The sequence below is a fragment of the Sebastes fasciatus genome, chromosome 15, assembly GCF_043250625.1.
Source record: "Sebastes fasciatus isolate fSebFas1 chromosome 15, fSebFas1.pri, whole genome shotgun sequence".
NCBI lineage: Eukaryota > Metazoa > Chordata > Actinopteri > Perciformes > Sebastidae > Sebastes > Sebastes fasciatus.
Window position 1 is genome coordinate 18,766,278 of NC_133809.1, and position 19,321 is coordinate 18,785,598.

Here is a 19,321-nt window from a genome sequence, read left to right on the forward strand (position 1 = left end):
ATAATAATTCGTCTGAATAACAACTCCACTTTATTTATTGCTTTTATTGGCCCTTTCTTGACTGTATTTGTTACCTGTTCATGTGTCTTTGTCCTCATTTGTTTGTTTTGTTGTGTTTTTAGCTTGACAGCCCTGTGCTTGCCATCGCTACTTTTAATATATATATATATTTTATTATTATTATTTGAGGTTAAAGGAATACATACACACAGCAGCAACAACATATATAAACAAAAAAAAAAGAAACATAAGAAAAAGAAAAGAAAAAAAAGTACTACCTGTTGTAATAGTGCAGTGTCAAGAGTTAAGTTCATATTCATATACATATATATTAATATTCATATACATACAACCATATATACATACAGTATATACATATGTCTATATCTACAGGCGCATTCATATACATATCCACTTAGACACATTTGCTTACACAGTTATCTATTATATTATACAGACAAAAAAAGGACATATTTACATCCCTTTATTTGACCTGTATCGACATTATTTATTTATTATTACTTTGAATATTGACTGATGTGTCTGAGAAAGGTGCTATACAAATAAACTTTACTTACTTACTTACTTAAAATATTTTATATCTTATTTAATAGAAGGTTGTATTTATTTGTATTTTTACCAGATAAAGACAAAATAAAAAACAAAAACAAACACATGCATGATGAGTAAACAACACCACGAGTGACATTAAGACATGTGGCCTCTAAGCTTTCAGCAGTCAACATCTCCCTACCGCGCATGCGTAGATGCAGCAGCACAGAAACATGATTGTCAGTCTGTTGTATTATGCTCTCTACCCGCTGTCACGCTACCTGACAGGGCGACACTCAGGTAAGACTGGTTTACGTGCAGGTGTGCGTGTTTAACAGTGTCAGTGTCACTATGAGCATTTGAGTTGAGCAGCCACTAGGAGCTAAAGGCTGCTAACGTTGAGTTTAGTTCTCTGCTGACTGAGCAGTTTAATTCCTCGTGCTTCTCCAATGTGAGCTCATATTTCCTCCTGTGTTAAAATGGAAAGTTAAGGCACGTTATGCCCTTGCTATTGGGCTAACTCTAACTTTAGCTCGTGGAAATGTGTGTTGGCTTGCACCTGTTTTTTTTGGGTAGTTTTTTAAGCTCGCACCTTCTAGACGTCCCTAATGACGTCACCACGTCACCACGTGTGACTGTTTTGCTGTGTAGTTGATGTTCAGTAAGACAGGTTTATAGTATATGTCGTATTCAACACAGGTTGTCATAATTTTAGCAAAATCAATGACATAAGCTAAATAACTCAGTATGTTTCAGCTTAGTATGAATGCATCAGTGTTGTCTAACAGAGATATGCTGAGCTATGGATTCATATAATAATGCATACAGTGCACTTTCATAGACTAAGCTACTGGAGTTACCCTGCACTTCATTTTTATCAGTCTCTTCTGCACCATACTCATCTCCTGGTATTTTTATATCTGGTATATTTTTTTGTACTTTGTACTTTGCACTACTAACTTTTTTACTGCCTTTTTACTAACATGTTTTGCACTATGGAACTGTGATGCTGGAAACTTGAATTTCCCTCGGGATCAATAAAGTTACTGTCTATCTATCTATCTAATCTATGAGGGCTGGAAGTGACAAGTATTAATTGATAAAAATGGAGGAGATGAAAATGCATGTAAATTGAAAAATGGAGTGGTAAATTATCTAGTGATTTTGTATTAACTTAAAGTAGGGTGACCAGATCCTAACAAATCAAATGTGGGACAAAGAGTATGTTTTTTTTGTTTGTTTTTTAAATAATTTTTCAGCATATAGATATAATACAGTATGAACCAGTATGGAATCCCCCCCCCCCAAAAAAATAATAATAAAACAAACAAACAGCACATTCTTGATCCCTGATAATAGCAGCCACAACCATACTTTAACTAGGTACAAAGCAGTTTCTCATTAAAAGGTAGAAGGATGAAAAACCAGGTAAAAACAAAGGGCAGATATACGCAGCAAAATGGTTTACGTCAGACCTCCAACATTAGTCTTTACCATGAAGAAATTATCAAACACATTTCCTCTGTCTTCATTATAAAATCTCAGTCTCTCCGAATGTAAAGTGTTAGCCATTTCTCCCAAATGGTAAATGTAAATGTCAGTTTTGAATGATGAATATTCGACAGTTGATTATCAGGGTAACACTGTTTCAAATAAAACGTCAATCAAGTTTATTAAATCAATTGACAATTTATCACTCTTTTTTTTCAATTCACATGCATTTTCATCACTTCCATTATTTATTCGTAAGCATTTTCATCACTTTCATCTTTCTTCAATTACTTTCTGTTACTTTATACTTTACTTTATTTTATTACTTTATACTTTATTGTCAGACAGGTCTGAAATTTGTTTTGCATAACAGCAGCTCCGTTTGCAACATCACAGAAAGGACAAAGACAATAAACAAGGATACAAACATTTAAACATTACAATCACAGAAGACAATATTCAGGGCCCTTTAACGCACATTTGATCTGGGATTAGGCTCCATATTTAGTTTAAGGATTGACTGATGCAAAAAAGAGTGCTTCAGTCTAACCTTATTAAATCGTGGAACCCTGTATCTCCGATTCGATGGTAACAGTTGATATTCACTGTTCAAAACATGATTGGGGTTAGAGACGATGTTGTTAGCCAGCCTTACGATGTTATTATGATAGGCTGATTCATAGAGTTTCTCAAGGGGTTGACCTACTATCTTTGAGCAGATTTTCATTTGTTGGAGCAGTTTTGACTTTAAAGTAGTTGACAAATTATTGTACCATGTAGTATAACAATACTGCAGGACACTCATAATCACAGAAGTAAAAAACAATAGAAGAATTTGTTTACTTGCCCCAAAAGACCTGAGGCGGCGGAGAAAGTAAATTCTTTGTTTTGTCTTTTTACAGACAAATTCAATGTGGTCTTTCCAAGATAACAGATGATCAATCATTACTCCCAAATATTTATATGAAAATACCTGCAGGATTTTTTCGTTATGAATAACAATAGGAACTTTATGAGAATCAGATGGTGAACCAAATACAATTTCTTCCGTTTTCTTTGTGTTAATCTGAAGAGCATTACTGTCACTCCACTCGACCATTTTGTTCATGCCATGTTGGTGCAGCTCAGGGTTGTCCGAGTGACTTAACAGAGATATTATAGCCGTATCATCACAATACTTTAGGATGTATTGATTTGGTGTATTTGTACGACAGTCATCGGTGTAAAAGGTGAAAAGCATAGCTGAACTCACGCAAACCCTGAGGGGCCCCGACGTTGGTCGTGATGGCAGTGGAAAGGGTTTTATTTACTTTTACAATTTGAACTCTGTTAGTGAGAAAGGAGGCATACCAGTGTATCAAATAGGGATTCAGTTCCCGCTGGACCATTTTTGACACCAAGATGTCTGTCTGTATTGTATTGAAGGCTGATGAAAAGTCTAGAAAAAGAGCTCTTGCATAGGTTTTTGGTTTGTCTAAATGTTTTGTAATAATATGAACCAGAGTGGCAACAGCGTCTTCTGTACCACAACCCTGCTTATATGCGAATTGATATGGATCAAGTTTGTCTTTTGTTGTACTGACAAGATATTGGAGCAGAATTCTTTCTAGAGATTTCATAATCACTGAGGTAAAAAATCCTTGTGTTCTTTAGGACATGGTATTTTGGGTAAAGGTTTTATGTGCGCAGTTTTCCATGACAGAGGTACAGTGTGCGTGTCTACAGAAGCCTGAAAGACTGGTTGCCACACTGGTGCCAGCTCGGTTGCAAAGTTCTTCAGAAGGAAAGCGCTGCATTCATCTGGTCCAGCAGCTTTCTTGGAATTTGTACACCGAAAACTTTTCCTAACATCTTCGACAGTGATGACAATTCTGTCTGAGGTAGTTGGTATAATAGTTTTAAGTATTTCAGTGCACTTATCAGAATTATCTAGTGATTCAAATCTGGTAAAGAAAGTGTTTAGGTCGTTGGCAAAGCAAAATTCATTATCTGTCACAATAGGTTTAGTTGGAGATGACATTCCTGTCATAGATTTCATGGTATCCCATACCTTTTTAGAGTTATTAGCTTTAAAGGCATCTTCCAGAAGCTGTCTGTGTGCCAGTTTTGCTTTCCTCAATTTGATTTTGAGCTCTTTTCCTGTCTGTTTAAGTGCTCCATAATCTTTGTTTTTGAAAGCCACTTTCCTTGTATTTATTACTTGTATTATGTCCCTGGTCACATATGATTTATTATTTGGATAGATTTTAATCTCCTTTGTGGGGACAACCAGCTGTACACAAAAATGTATATAATCATTTGTAACAGTAGTCATTTCTTCTAGTGATCCCTCCTGAAAGATTTCCCAATTTGTCCAATCAAAACAGGCTTTCAGTTGCTCCCTACTTTCATTTGTCCATGTCCTTATCACTTTCTTTTCAGGTTTACTTTGCTTGAGTTTGGTCTTGTACACTGGGATCATGTGCACAACGTTATGATCGGAATTTAATATGGGTGGCCTACACTTGGAAACATAGGCACCTTTAACGTTTACAAAACACTTGTCCAGGATATTGTCTTTTCTTGTGTGGTCCTTAACATACTGTTCGAACCCAGGTAACACAGTCTCCAAGTGGCACTGGTTCAAGTCCCCCACCACTATAGCCGGTGCATCGGGGTGGCTGAGTTGTAGCTCATGAACACAGTTAGCTATGGTGCTGGCCGCCTGTGCCGCTTTGCCGCTGGGAGGCGCGTACACAACAAACAGCAGTATACATCCAAACTCTCTAGGTAAATAAAAAGGTCGTAACGTCATGCCGAGAATTTCTACATTGGGATCACAGATCTTATATTTAACTGAGTGCGATCTGCACCATAGATCATTTATGTACGCGCAAATACCGCCTCCCCGAGTTTTTCCAGAGTCCACATCCCTGTCTGCCCGCACAAGGGTGAATCCTGGGACTTCAAAGAGAGAGTCGGGCATTGTAGCTTGTAGCCAGCTTTCCGTGAAGCATAACAATGATGCCTCACGAAATTCGTTACAGTACCTTGTGTATGTCCGTATCGCATCCACTTTATTGCTCAGCGAGCGCAGGTTTGTAAGAACAATAGACGGAAGAGGTGGCCGATTGAATCTCCGCCGTAGTCGGTTCCGAATACCCCCTCTTTTTCCTCGTTTCTTTTTCCTATTCGTTCTGATCAGCTCCTGAGGGATGTTATCCAGCATCGAATGGTAGACGTGGCTTGATGTCATCTCCCGTGTCAGCTCGGGTTGTAGCTCCAGCAAAGTCTCTCGACTGTACGAGCGTGCGAGGCACGGCTCCTCGCCACACCTGTCCATGTTGCCACTCAGGTGTGCGGTTGAAAATTGCACCGACAAACATTGTCCACGGAGGCCAATAATCCACAGAATCAGAAGCGTAGTTTTCAGGGCAGTCATCATCTTACACTTTACACAAGGACAGTTCTTACAGACGCAACAATTTAGACAGCAATTAAACAAAACAAAAAAAACATAGAGCAAACGGAGCATACTGAGACGCAGTGTGCAGCCGAGCAGCGCACCGGAACCTGGCAAAAAACTGACTATTTCACTCTTGAAGCCACTTTCCTTAAATGATAAATTCCAATTTTGTGTTGTGAATGATGGATGTAAGCTGATGAAATGTGGCTCTGTTTTCATCACATCAAAACTGTTTTAGTCAAATTGGCTTTAAATTAATCAAATCACTTGATCATTTATCACTGTAAATACTGTATTTTCATCACCTCCATTTTTATCAATTCATTTTTGTTACTTCCAGCCCTCATACTAATCATGTCTTGTCTTGCAGAGGCCTCAAAGAAGAGTCTCCCTCCTGCTGTGGTTAATGGCAGTGCAGCGCGGGATGGTGGTGCTGTCACAACCAGAAGCTTCACCCAGTCTCAGAAACCCCGGCTGGACCAGTGGGTCAGCCCAAGCAGTGGGACGAAGGGCGAGACGAAAGAAAGGATGAAAGAGCCAAGCCCGGAAAAGGAAGACGATATGAAGCCTGACACAGACAAAGAACAGCTGACGGCTGTCCTGCATGAAGAAACACAGAATGAGGATGCTTCAAAGATGAGCGAGGTGAAATCTACAGAGACGAGAAATGGACAGCAGCAAGAGAAAGTGGAAGCTCCCAGGGAAGAGGTCGGGGACATGACTATTCACCATGAGGTGTTTCATATGAAGCTGAACATAGACGATGGAAGTATTTTTCCAACTGAGGAGGACATAAATCCAGTGCAAGCTCTTGGGGCACAATTAGAGTGCCTGCAAACAGAGGAGAGCACTCAAGAAACTACCAGTCCAGCACAGGAAAAAATAAAGATACCTAGCGTCGAAGAATCAATGACACCAGCTGAGTCAAGCACACAAGAAACTATCCGCCCAGTACAGGAACAGATACATATACCAAGCGTGGAAGAGTCAGTAACTCCAGCTGTGCCAAGCATGCTAGAAACTATCCTTCCAGTACAGGAACAAATAAAGATGCCAAGCGTTGAAGAGACTCCAGCTAAAACTCCAGCTGTAGTAACTGAGTGCTGGGATGAATACGACGTGGCTCTGACTGCTGATGAAATGCATGGTGGGGAAAGCAGTTCTAAGCTGGTATTTTCCTGCCTTCCCCCCAACACTCAAACCCACCTTAACCTCGGCGGGCAGCATGATACACAAACTGGCTGGCACTTTCCTGCAGGACTTGGCCTGGCAGAAGAAGTGCAGTGCCCTCTGTGGCAATTTCCTGCCCAGAGCTATTACCCTCCGGTAGAGCCCACAGTGCCATTTGAAGGTGAGAATCCCATATCTCTCTTTTCAGGAACAGTTTAATTTTTGTCTTTCTCGATTAATATAATATTTTCATTGTAGTGAGATTTGTCTAAACTCACCAGTAGTTTAATATCTAGCTGTTAATCTGCACAGTATGTGTTTGTTCCCCCCCCCCACCCCCCCCCCCCAGTAATGTGGAGAGTGTGGGAGGAGATAGATGAGAGTGCAGCAGAGCCCGTCCCGTTCACTAAGGCCTCGATGGACTTCACCGTGATGTCCTACAACATCCTTGCCGAGGACCTACTGGAGGCCAACGAGCAGCTGTACACACACTGCCCCCTGGAGGTGCTCGACTGGAGCTACCGCTGCAGCCTCCTCATAGAGGAAATACACAAATGGAAACCAGATGTGAGTCAAGTGCCGGCTGATTCAAAATAGATTGTCTTTAATTTCATTCATAACTGCAAACTAGATATTATAATCTGTAGGTGTCCACTAATGAGTTGTGTGTGTGTGTGTGTAGATTCTGTGTCTCCAAGAAGTCCAGGAGAACCACTACCATGAACAACTGTATCCGTTCCTGTCTCAGATGGGTAGGTCATTTGAGAGAATACAGTGGAACAATCATGCTGGATGATGTTATGACAAAGACATTATTGTGTCTTCATGTTCAGGCTACACCTGTGTGTACAAGCGGCGTACAGGCACCAAGACAGACGGCTGTGCTACGTGCTATCGCAGCAGCTGCTTCTCTGAGGTGTCCGTCACCACGCTGGAGTTCTTCAGGCCTGAGATGGAGCTGCTGGACCGCCACAATGTGGGCATCGTTTTGTTGCTTCGGCCAGTGGTCACCCAGGGGTCAGAGGTCAAAGCGAAGGGCCTACCCCTCTGCGTGGCCAACACCCACCTGCTCTTCAACCCAAAGAGGGGCGACGTGAAGCTGGCTCAGCTGGCCATCATGCTGGCAGAAATCGACAGCGTGGTCAAGTCCTGCAAGGCCAAAGGCGAACCCTGTAACCTTATACTGTGCGGGGACTTTAACTCTGTCCCCAACATGCCTCTGTACCAGCTGATCACCACCGGCGAGCTCTACTTCAAGGGTCTACCAACATGGATGGTGAGACTAATGCTACGTTCAGTGCACAGATCAGATCTTTCTGCTTAGACTGTTCACATTCATGTTTGAAGTGACCCATATCTGACATCAGTGTGAATGGATCTCTCCTCTGAAACGCCTCACATGCAACCAATAACGTCATACACTGCCATCCGACGGCCCATTGTTTAAAAAATACACACTGGAGTTGTTTTGAGTCCAGTGACTGCCAGACTCCGTTAACATATTGCTCAATTTAACAGATCTGGGTTCCCCGTTAAACATATTAATCCTAAATCATGACGTATGACTCCTGAAGAAAGGCTTTTCTTTTCGGGTGATATTTAAATTTAACAACTCTTCTGTGAACTAAGTTGAATAAACTAAAGTAAGATGTGTAACGTTACTGTTTGACATCCCAAAACACCGCCAGTCAGCAGGTCCACGCAAATTTTATAACGTGATTTCATCAAATCAGAGTTATGCTTTGTGAAACATGGCACATTTATCAGTTGAACTGAGTGAATAGGGAAAAGTCTGTTTGATAAGTTAACTAACATTTTTTCCAAATGACTGAAAAGGCAAATAAATTCCTACTGTCAGAGGAAAACCTCCATTGACATATCGTTAAATTTAACAGAGCCACGCTTACCGATAAACATCTACTCCTTCTAAAAAAAAAATTTATGATTTCTTACGACTCATAAACAGACACTAACTCATTTGGCGAACATGTTTTAACATTTTTAGCTCCCATGTAAAGTGAATAAACGTGATGTTTCCCAGATATTGCTCGTCTGCCTTAACGTCAGTTTACACATTTTTGTAGCTGCTGATTTATTAAATCTGAGTTCTACTGAGGGAAACATAACGCTGAATTAAGCAGAAGAACTCGGTAATGTAGAAAAAGTATTTTTTTGTCAGGTAACAAATATCAGTGGCTGATTGATGCACTGTCACTGTGGAGAGAGAGGTTTCTTCTTCTTCTTCTTTAGTTTCAACGGACGCTCAGACACTGTGCTGAGTGATCTGAACCTGCGCAGCAAAGTATAATGTGGAAAAAACACACATGAATTCTGATATGACCGTTCTCACAGCGGTCGCATGGGCAGTGATCGGATATGTATCGGATTTAAGACCACATATGTATCCACACTTGTCTGAAATAATCAGTGTCTGTGTCACGAGGGCCTAAAAAAATCAGATTTGGGCCACTTTTGCTTGCAGTGTGAACATAGCCTAAAACATGTAAAGAACAACTAAGTATAATTGCATGGAAAATGTTGCTTTCAGTGTGTTTCATGTGTGTATATTCACGTTCATGTCCAACAGATATCAGGTCAAGAGGACCTGTCACACAAGAGCTATTGTTACAGACTGTTTGCCCCCCTGTGGCCCAGCTCTCTGGGGATCACTGACAGATGCCAGTACACTATTGTCGAGGAGATACCGAGGAGCCAGACTCAGAAATCGGGTCAGTGTTTGAAGTCGTAGCATGTTTTATACCTACTGTTATTTCCATGGAGTGAGTTTCAGTCTTTTGTGTGTCACTACTTCTCTCACCTAACTTCCTATCCTATATTTGTTCTTCTCGTGTAGGAAACTGTCAGTACAGCCATGACTTCATGCGGCAGCTGCGCTTCTGTCCAGCGGCATGTGTCCGTCCTCTGGACTTGGAGACGATCCCAGGCGTGACTGATGACACACCAGGTACGGGCTTACAATACAAAAAAACACATCATCACTTCTTACCGTAATGGTTTGAATACCTGGGTCTTCTCTCTTTTTATGCTCAGACGTTTCCAGGGGATATCCGCCTTCTGATAGAAGGTCAGTTTACCTGCAGGTTTAATCATTCACATGTCACCTATCACGCAGTAAATGTGTGACATGCAAGGTATAAAAAGGGGGCGTAAAGGCTCAATTAGGTGGAAATGTGATGTGATGTTTTTGTGTCACAGGACAAGAGACACTATCAGTCATCGGTTAGACCTGGAGTCGGTCTACAAACACGTTCTTCAAGGCTTTGGCAATCCAGAAGTCACGACCCTGCACGCTGAAGGGGGAGCGACTGTCGACTACATTTTCTACACCCCGAGACGCATCTTAACCCAGGATCAAGACGGTATGAGGACATAACAAAAAGGACAGAGTTGCACCTCTGAATTAATTTGCTATTGTACATAACATTTCTTCTTGTTTTTCTTTTTTTTCCCTCAGCCGGTGACTTTTTGAATGCGGGTCTGAAGCTGATTGGTTCTCTCTCCCTCCTATCAGAGGATGTCTTATGGTCAATGAGGGGACTTCCCAATGACGTATTCCCCTCCGACCATCTCAGTCTTCTGGCCAAATTCCAGCTGGACCTGAACGCTGCATGATGGGAAAAACTGGGTGAACTCAAAGTGATGTCAGAGGGTTCAGGTGATGTTCTGTACACATTTTTTGTTTTGTCAGTATTAATATTACTTTTGGTTCACTTCTGGCATCAAAGAATTATAGTTTTCTAACTGAATAGAAGTTAATATTTTTTCAAAAGAGATAATGGATGGCAACATTTAATCTTGTTCGATATGGTTTCATTAGATAAATGATGCAGACTGAGATATGACATATGTTATCAGTGATGCTGTAATAGTTCATTTAAAAAAATAAATAAATATTTTCCATTAATTTGTGGCGCCTTCATGATTTTTTGTTACAGAAATCAGTCCGCCTCCAGGCATGTGTAGCTCTCTCCTGGATTTATATTGCTGCCCTTTTAAATGCATCCACCAGCATCACATCCTCCAGTTGGGTGTCCTCTGCCTGGTCTAAGTGCTGAGATTGTGACCTGAATGTTGGCCCTGCCCATCCCGTCCCACTACACTGGGGCACTCAGTTTGTCAGGGAGAAGATGTCTGCGTGCATGTGTGTGTGTGTCTGGTTGATGTATGAATGAATAATTCATTTAGATAGTTGAGTTGTTCATGCATGATGGGGCTCAGTAAGAGAGCTTTGTGTTGTGTGTGGGCTATAAAATGTCTGCAGTGGTGATTACCGTCAGTGGGACGTCTTTCACTCGCTCCTCACTCATTCCTGTCAGTGCGCTATGCAAATATATTTGCGATATAATACAAACATCCACGAGTTTAAAACTTGAATGTATAGAGGAATCAGATTGGGTCTTTCTTCCCCCCTGGCTTGCGCCCTCAAATGCAAGTAAACGAAGTAGGTCAGTAGGGTTTTTCTTTCCCAACTAGGTCATTATGCCTTCTGTTTCTATGTCTAAACACTGGTGGACAAAGTGTTCGACATCTGGAATCCACTGGGAGGGAGGGGAGGGATTTGTTTATCTTCATCATGACTTCTATCTCCTCATAATTCACCAAGACAACACCCACATGCTTGTTTTCAGGAGCTCACTTGCACAGATCTCGCCACTCTTTTTCTCTCTCACACATATGTGGTTTTACAGTAGTGCATTGTAACATGACATGCAGCCCTTTCTGAGTTATTGGCCTACGCATGAAAGTGGTTCCTTGCTGACTGGGTTTCATTGAATGCAGCTGCCATTAAGGCTTCTTAGCTGATTGCTATCAGGTGGACTTTCATCCATCCACTTGGGGATCCATTAAACAGCAGGATTCCTGAACATGAGCACAGTGCACATGCTGCCAGCATACTACAGCTATTATTTATATGACCGCAGCACTAAAACAATATTACGGATGGAATGATAATGGCTAACGATGTCAGTCTGACTTTTGTCTACATAGTTTTTCCTCCAGATATTCTGGAGTGTTTTAATTCAGTGTTTTGCTGCACACAGAGGCTAATGCTTCCCTTTTATGGAGTTGTTGTTATTAAAGGGACAGTGTGTAGGATTTGGCGACATTTAGTAGTGTGGTTGCGGATTGCAACTAACTGAATACCCCTCCGTTCACTCTTCCCTTTCCAAGACTGCGTTAACGTGAGCCGCCGAGTGCAAAATCGTAGTAACGCCGTTCGCCTCACTCAGAGGCCATCCTTACCATGATAACACTGCTTTAGGAGCAACAGACAGCAGCTGGTGGTACCAGGGTTTTGCATACTGCGGCTCACGTTACTGCAGTTTCACAAGCGTGTCAGAGAACTACGGTGGCCTTCAGGTAAAGTAAAAATGTGAAATTCTCTCTCTAGAGCCAGTGTTTGGTTTGTCTGTTCTGGGCTACTGTAGAAACATGACAGACTCCGTGAAGAGGACCCGCTCCCTATGTAGATATGAAGGCTCATTCTAAGCTAAAGAAAACACAACGATTCTTAGTTTCATGCGATTATACACGAATTAAAACAGTTATGAATATTACATTTCATTTCTGCCAATAGATCCCCCGAAAGTTTCCTTTCTATAAAACCAACAGGAAGCGTTTAGAGATCTCCAGAGTCTGCTCTTGTCATCATTTGCTTTGGTGCCAAAAGCTGCCCTTCAGCTGTGGACACCCTTTGCTGAACTAATGGTTGGCAGTAAACTGGCACCATTCCCTGCCTGACACCCAGCCTGCCCAACAACTAATTACAGCATTCTTACTGATTAATCACAGATTTGTTTTGACCTAGACTGCTTAAATATGTGCCAGGTAATTAAATACATAACCATGAATTCATAAAAAAATACACATTATCTCAAAATTGAATCAGAAAACAAAACTGTGTTGCCACAATCCTTCTAGTGACCCTTTTATTGTGATCCTATAAATCAAAAGTCATTTGGTACAAAACAATAGTGTTATACTAGAGCACTGAAATGAAAATGGACAACACACCTACTGTACGCATTAAAAATGTTGGCTGTGTGGCAACATATTCAAAACAGTGTGTGGTAAATCTTGGTCTACTGGTGATCACCAACAGTGAAGGAAGTAGAAAATGACAGAATATCCAATAAAAAAAATACAAAATGCAGATAAAAGTGCTGTAAACAAACGTATTTACACCTCAGTGGAAGTCGCACCACTTAAGGCAAGTGAAACATCGGATAAAGCTGCTACAAATAAAAGTTATAAACAATGTATATATAAAGCAGTTATACAATACATATAAACCGACTTCTCGTTACTTTACATCTACATTAAATGCAGATGAGGTCAGTCAGCGTGAGTCACCTTGATAATCGTCTTATGTGAAAGGTCTTATATTTAGCAGCCAGAATAACTACAGATGACGTCATACTCTTAAATATACTATTGTTTATTACACGGTTTTGTTGAATACTCGATTCTGATTGGTCAATTACGACGTTCTATGGTCTGTTATTTCTTTATAGCAGACTGTTGCTATGTATAACAGACCGTTGCTATGGGCGCGGTTCTGATCTCGGACTCTGGAGGACCGTTTTTGTGTCAAGTAAGTAGCCGTGTAATAAGCAGGATAATGTACAGCGAGCCGGTCATTATTGTGAAATAAACCCCTTCCGTCAGTGTTTATTTCACAACAATGACCGGCTCGCTGTACATTATCCCTTACATATTGTGTATTCAATCCCATATTCAGTCTTGATTAGATTAATAGCATACTAAACATGGTAGCATTCTGGATATTAGATGTCTCACACATTTTACTTCATTCACCTAAAGTAATTTGGAAGAGCAGAGATTATCACACTGCGTTGTGTTAAGTTAGACAACGAGAATAATAGGGTGGATATAAAAAGTCTTTTCCTTCTCTTTGAGTTTTCATACAAGGCACAAGGGTAGTGGTTTTGCAAACTAGTCGTCACTACACAAGCAATTGCTGCCCAGCAGAGGCTAAGTGGATTTAAAATCACATTACATGTATTTGCACACTTACAGTACGACGATACAGATTGCAGACGAGCTTTAAGAGCTTTTGTTGAACATAAGAACACCACAGAAATGTATGATATGTCCAGCAGCACATTTACACTGAGTGGTGGTCTCGCCCAGAGTCAGGGAAGAGCCATATTCCTTGTTGTGTTGAGTTCGCAAACAGTTATTTAAAAATGTTTACTTAAGTGCTGTACTTTTGTCCCCTTTTTTATAATTCGGGAACGTTGCCAGCACCAATTACTCTGCACAGTAACCGCTCCAGAAAAAGCCTCTAACAACGCAGACGTAGGGAAGCTGAATGCTGCATTTGTTTGAGAGGGAAAAGTTGCTGGTGACCTATTCAACATTGCATCCCGTGAATAGGACAGTGGGTACAAAGAGTACATCAGTGGTCCCGTGAAACAACAAGTGTGTGGTACCTTGTAACTTTACAAGCAAGTTAAAACTCTTCTTCAGACTCGAATCTGGTATCCGTTCATGTCTGCGGCCGATTTTTGCTCCAAAACCTTCTTATCTCCAGAGGGACTGCAACAAAACAGACATGAGTTTTATTAGCATCGGAAGAAAACTGTGACTAATTCATAACCCCTTTGCACAAGACATCTGTTGTCCAAATATGTTCCAGTGACTAAAACATTTCACATGATAGTGCCTGTATTTTTAATGAAGTTATTTGGAAAACATGATTAATCGTACCGTCTCTCAATGCGGCTGATCCTGCGTATGGGGCTGCCCGGTCCTCTGAGGGGTGAACCCATGCTGTTTCTCCTGTCTTTGGTGGGAGAGGGTGGTGCAGGCTTTCCTATCTGCAAAAAAAACAACCAATTCACACATAAGAACATCTTAATCAGAATCACTTTAGCGTGTGAGTCAACTGTGTTTATGTCCTCGCTGTGCAAGGCGAGGCTCAGTATCAGTGGCTGAAATCTGTCTGTATTTTTAATGCGATTGTACAGCGCTGTAAAAGATCAGCTACTGATGGGTCGAGCCGGCCATGCATGAAGCGCAGCAGGGCAGAGTCAAGCCATCACATTAGTTTCATTATACGAAGAGCTCAGCATCAAGGCTGCCTTCATTATGTTAGCAGGAGAGGTGATGAGAGAGCATCGTTTGAGAGGGATCGCTCCTCAAATAGCCAGGTCAACTCGGTGTCACCGTGCATGAAGAGGCAGCACGTCAAAAGAAATCCAATAAGCAGTGAAGAAGGGCAGCTCCACTGCTGAGGACAAATTACATTTATCATTATCATCCTCGGAGAGAGAGCGCTCCATCAGCTTGTGCTGGTGTCATCAGTAAAATGAGACGTCCGCACTGCCATTCACAATGCTCACGAAAGCAGAACACCTTTTCTGATCGACCGTGCCGTACCTTCAGCCTCATGTCTCGAGTGTGTCTCTCCAGCTCCTTCCGCAGCTCATCCTTGGTCAGCTTGTCTACGTCCAGTATCGAATGCTTCCACTCGATCTGCTCCACGCTGTGAGCGTCGTGGGACACGTACTGGCCGATCCTGACCTTGCGCAGGGTGTGCCAGTAGCCCCTGTAGGCTCCTTCGAACTCTTGCACCAAGTCCATCAGAGTCCGGAACTCCACGGGCTTGAACATGAGGTCCTCCCTGCGGCTGGTGCCCAGCGCCCCGAAGCGTCCCCCGCTGTGAACTCCCAGCACGATGTGGTGGAAGTTGTTCCCTGAGAACTGAGACTGAAAGCTGAGGGGGAAGCGCTCCACGCCGTGCATGTTGTTGGTGAGGTAACTGTAACGAAGGTGGGTCAAGGAAACGGACATTTGGAAAGACGACGTCTTGCCAAAAAACACATCCCACCCCATTAACCAACCATGTTTGGTTGGTGCACATACAGTATTATGAAACATGCAATACCAATGGAAGATATCTTTGCTTATTACACGGCTTTGTTGAATACTTGATTCTGATCGGTCAATCACGGCGTTCTATGGTCTGTTATTTCTTCTCAGACTCATTTTTGCGTCAAAGTATTGATTTCTTAAGTAAGTAGCTGTGTAATAAGAAGGATAATGTACAGCTAGCGGGTCATTGTTGTGAAATATACCACTACAGGGCGATGCAAGACTGTCTGGGTTTATTTCACAACAATGACCGGCTCGCTGTACATTATCCTATACATATTTAGTGGCGTGCAACATGAGCTGCTGTAAAGATACATCCCCAGGATCACCGCCTCCAGGCATTTGATTGGTAGAGCCTCCCTCGTCATCTCCTTAGCAATGTCCATCAACCTGTGCAGAGAAACAGAACAAGAGAACAACACCTTTAATGGTTATCTGCCATATAAAACACTACTGAGTGCACTGCAAATGACAGACACATGCTGTTGCTGAACAAAAAACCTTTTCCATGAGCCAGGGAAATAAAATTTGCGCCACTAAATCTAATAAAGTGAGGTCAGGAGAGTTATGTTCCAGGCCTCCTGCTGGCTGCTGCTTGACGTTACTCACAAAGCCCTGGGGGGACACAGCTGATCCACATGCATCAGGCTTTAGCAGCACATGCTAAACCATAAGAAATGAACAAAAAACGTCTTTGAGTTTAACGCTGATCTTGGGATAAAAGACAGAAATGTTGCTTACGCAGTAAGAGGCCGGCTCTTCTTGATTTCAAAAAATTGTGTTCCCGTGTGATTGTACCTGTAGGACACAGTTAAGGTCATACCATGACAGAGCTTTGGGAGAATACTCTGCTGCATGCAGCGGGGAGGACCACTTATAGTGCTTTGTGATATTCATAGGCTGTTGGTTAATTATGGATGAATTTAGTCTCTGACTGGATATGAAGCTTAATATAGAGTAGAGTATGTGGCCTACTTTCTAATGTTTGGCCTATATTTATCAAAGTGTGCCAAAACAGTGTGTCAGTAGGATTAATAAAAGGTAGATTGTACACTTTGTGCATCCATTTGAGTAAATCTTTCCAACTATAAATGACATATTGTCAAAAACATTTAAATACACTCAATAATTACTGTAGGGATGCACCGATCCGACTATTTCAATCCCGATAGTGATACCTGGGCTTTGGGTATCGGCCGATACCGAGTACCGATCCGATCCCAGTGTTTAATTAATAAGCTGTATGCCTCACTGTGTGGAAGTGACTGGGATCATTATTTTAAGTGTAAGGCAACATCAGGCTTGACTTTAACAGCTAACTTTGTAAGACAAAATGTAACAAATATAAATTTACTAAATTGTTATTTATTATTAAAATAATAAATCATACACCAGCAATTTGGTAAAAAAAACAACTTAATTAACAGATATTACAACACAGGTGTAAACCTTTATTCGCAGCAACAAATTGGTCAAAACTATGAATTAAAATTCCAGTATATGATGTATTTGGTATATAAACATAGAATAGATCGTCCCCATTGTCACCGATCCAGCTATTTGAGTCAGTATCGGCCCGATATCCGATCCGGTATCGGTGCATCCCTATGTAGTACTAACCAGACAGTTACACCAACTCAGTCAAAGGATACTGCAATTCCCTGATGTACTTCTGTATGGCTTCCAGGCGCTGTGGGATAGTGGTGGTAGGCTGGTATGTAGGCACACTCGGTACTGGAATCTGTGGGACAGAGCATCCAAACAAACTGCATCGCCATCGTACAATCCCAATATTCATTGCAGCTGGAGAATGTAGTCTTGTGTGAGCTCTTCTCTGTTCAGCTAACTAATGCCAAAAGCATCTTAACTGGCCTTTAACCACTCTCATGAGGAATGAATTAAAAGTACCATTCTGTTGGGTGTATACTGAGCAGGGCAGACTGCACAACATGCATTGTATGTTACTACAGTGTTGAAGAAATAATCATGTGCAGTTGAGTATTTCAAGTTGATGTTGTTTGCACAATCTCATGAGCACTGACACTTTACATTTCACTGCACATCCTGTATGAGTATGTGACAAATAAAACTCTTGAATCTCATCTATCAGTCATGTGGGACTGCATATTAACACTGTAACTCAACATTTTCCCTCAACACATGGGTGTAAATTGTTTCTCCACAATGTGAAGTGTCATGTATCACCATGCTGCATCTTTACCTTGGGCAGGTCAGTGTGGCCCCGGATCTCCTTCCCCAGATCTTCACCGTTGGGGTGTATTCGAGCCACATGGCGCCACATCCTCTCCCAAGTCTCCTCATCCACCGGTAGGCCTCCTCTGTTCACATAGAAAGGCACCCCTCCATCCCTCAACTCTTCTTCACCTTCATCCTCCTGCTCCTCATCTCTCTGCTCCACTGAGCCCACCGTGGCCCTCAGCATCCCTCCTCCTCCAAGGAAGCCCAACTGAGTCCAGGCACAGAAACTGAGTCCAGGCTGATGGACCTTTCTTTCACTGGTTAATCTGCTTGCAGGTTTAAGTAGGTTCCCACAACAGATGGCCAGCTCATGACATCAAGCAGCTTGTGCTACAAATATAAAAAAAAAAAAGAAAAAGAAAACTCCCCCCTGTAGTTGGAGCACCAATGATTTCACCAAAGGAAAAATCCTTTTTTTGGAATGAATAATAACTATTCAGCTCTTTGGTAAAAAAATCTAGTAGGCCATTCAATAATCACATATTCATGTAAATAAATAAATTAAGACACTAAGGTAATGTATTCTATTTTAATAACAATATTGTGAAGTTCATCAACAAGCCAATGGAAGGCTACCACAGCCTGTAAGAGGATTTGACTGTGCAGACAACAAAGTCTTAGAAATTACTAATTCCCTGCACCGTTAGAGGTCATTCACACCACAGATATCCAGTAAAAAAAACAGTGCTGTTGTACAATCCCATCACCTCGACACTCCTCAAACGTCCCCTTCATCTCCGATTCACCAGATCCTGTCCCTCAGTCAGCCGGTGTGAGGTGTTCACCGGTTCATTGTTCATGCAGATGCTCCTCTCTGGTTCAGTGAGACTGCGGGTTGGATTCACGTCCAACGAGCCGCTCAGACACTCCCAGACCGGAGTCTACTGCGCATGCTCCGCACCGAGCGGATGATCTCAGCCGTGACAAATGCTGCGTTCAGGTGCTCCTCGAAAGATGTCAATCTGACTTTGTATTTATGAAAGAAATGGAATTATATCTGTCAACAATTTCTTCCTCACATAACAAAAAAGCAATGAAAACAATGAATGTATGCAATTTCTTTAATGTTTTTAAGTGAAATTATTGTCATACTCGCACGGTCTTTTTTATTATTACCTTATTTTTATTGTGTTTTTTTTTATTTTAATATTTGTTTTGTTTAATTTCTGTTGTCCTTTTATGTTTGACTTAACACAGCTCTTTGTTTATGTTTTCGCTATGCTTCTTTTGTATATAAATGTTTTTAATGTTTTCTGCTGTTACTATGTAGCCTATACTGTAATTTTGAAATAAAAAAAAAGATCCGGTTCAATCTGAGATCCGGTTGCCACATGTACTCCAGTGCGCTTTTGGTTATTAACACTCAAAAGGCACCATTTTTGGGTTATATTTAAATTTGCTAATCTTTTTTTTTTTTTAAACAATATTTTTATTGAATTTTACATATAGACATATATACATATAAACACATATAGATAGACT

The 19,321-nt window shown here is 41.4% G+C and overlaps 2 protein-coding genes across 4 annotated transcripts; one reads left to right on the top strand and one right to left on the bottom strand.

Annotated features, from left to right (window-relative positions):
* The first annotated feature begins 722 nt into the window (after nt 1-722).
* angel1 (angel homolog 1 (Drosophila)) lies at nt 723-10,602 on the top strand. 3 transcript variants are annotated; one of them, XM_074661700.1, is made up of 10 exons: nt 723-852; nt 5,859-6,839; nt 7,008-7,225; nt 7,341-7,410; nt 7,492-7,934; nt 9,246-9,387; nt 9,513-9,623; nt 9,710-9,743; nt 9,875-10,038; nt 10,134-10,602. In XM_074661700.1, exons 1-10 carry the CDS (start codon nt 768-770, stop codon nt 10,289-10,291), a joined length of 2,406 nt encoding a protein of 801 aa, XP_074517801.1. In that variant the 5' UTR covers nt 723-767; the 3' UTR covers nt 10,292-10,602. The 3 variants fall into 3 exon arrangements, 1 of the variants encoding a protein (XP_074517801.1); XR_012597408.1 differs by lacking the exon at nt 9,710-9,743 and having other exon boundaries at nt 9,842-10,038; XR_012597407.1 differs by lacking the exon at nt 9,710-9,743.
* A 1,950-nt stretch (nt 10,603-12,552) lies between these two features.
* vash1 (vasohibin 1) lies at nt 12,553-18,728 on the bottom strand. Its single transcript, XM_074661701.1, has 7 exons — nt 17,802-18,728; nt 17,233-17,321; nt 16,322-16,378; nt 15,896-15,970; nt 15,086-15,467; nt 14,414-14,523; nt 12,553-14,242 (listed from the first exon to the last, which is right to left on the bottom strand). Exons 1-7 carry the CDS (start codon nt 18,021-18,023, stop codon nt 14,170-14,172), a joined length of 1,008 nt encoding a protein of 335 aa, XP_074517802.1. The 5' UTR covers nt 18,024-18,728; the 3' UTR covers nt 12,553-14,169.
* Between the last annotated feature and the right edge of the window lie 593 nt (nt 18,729-19,321).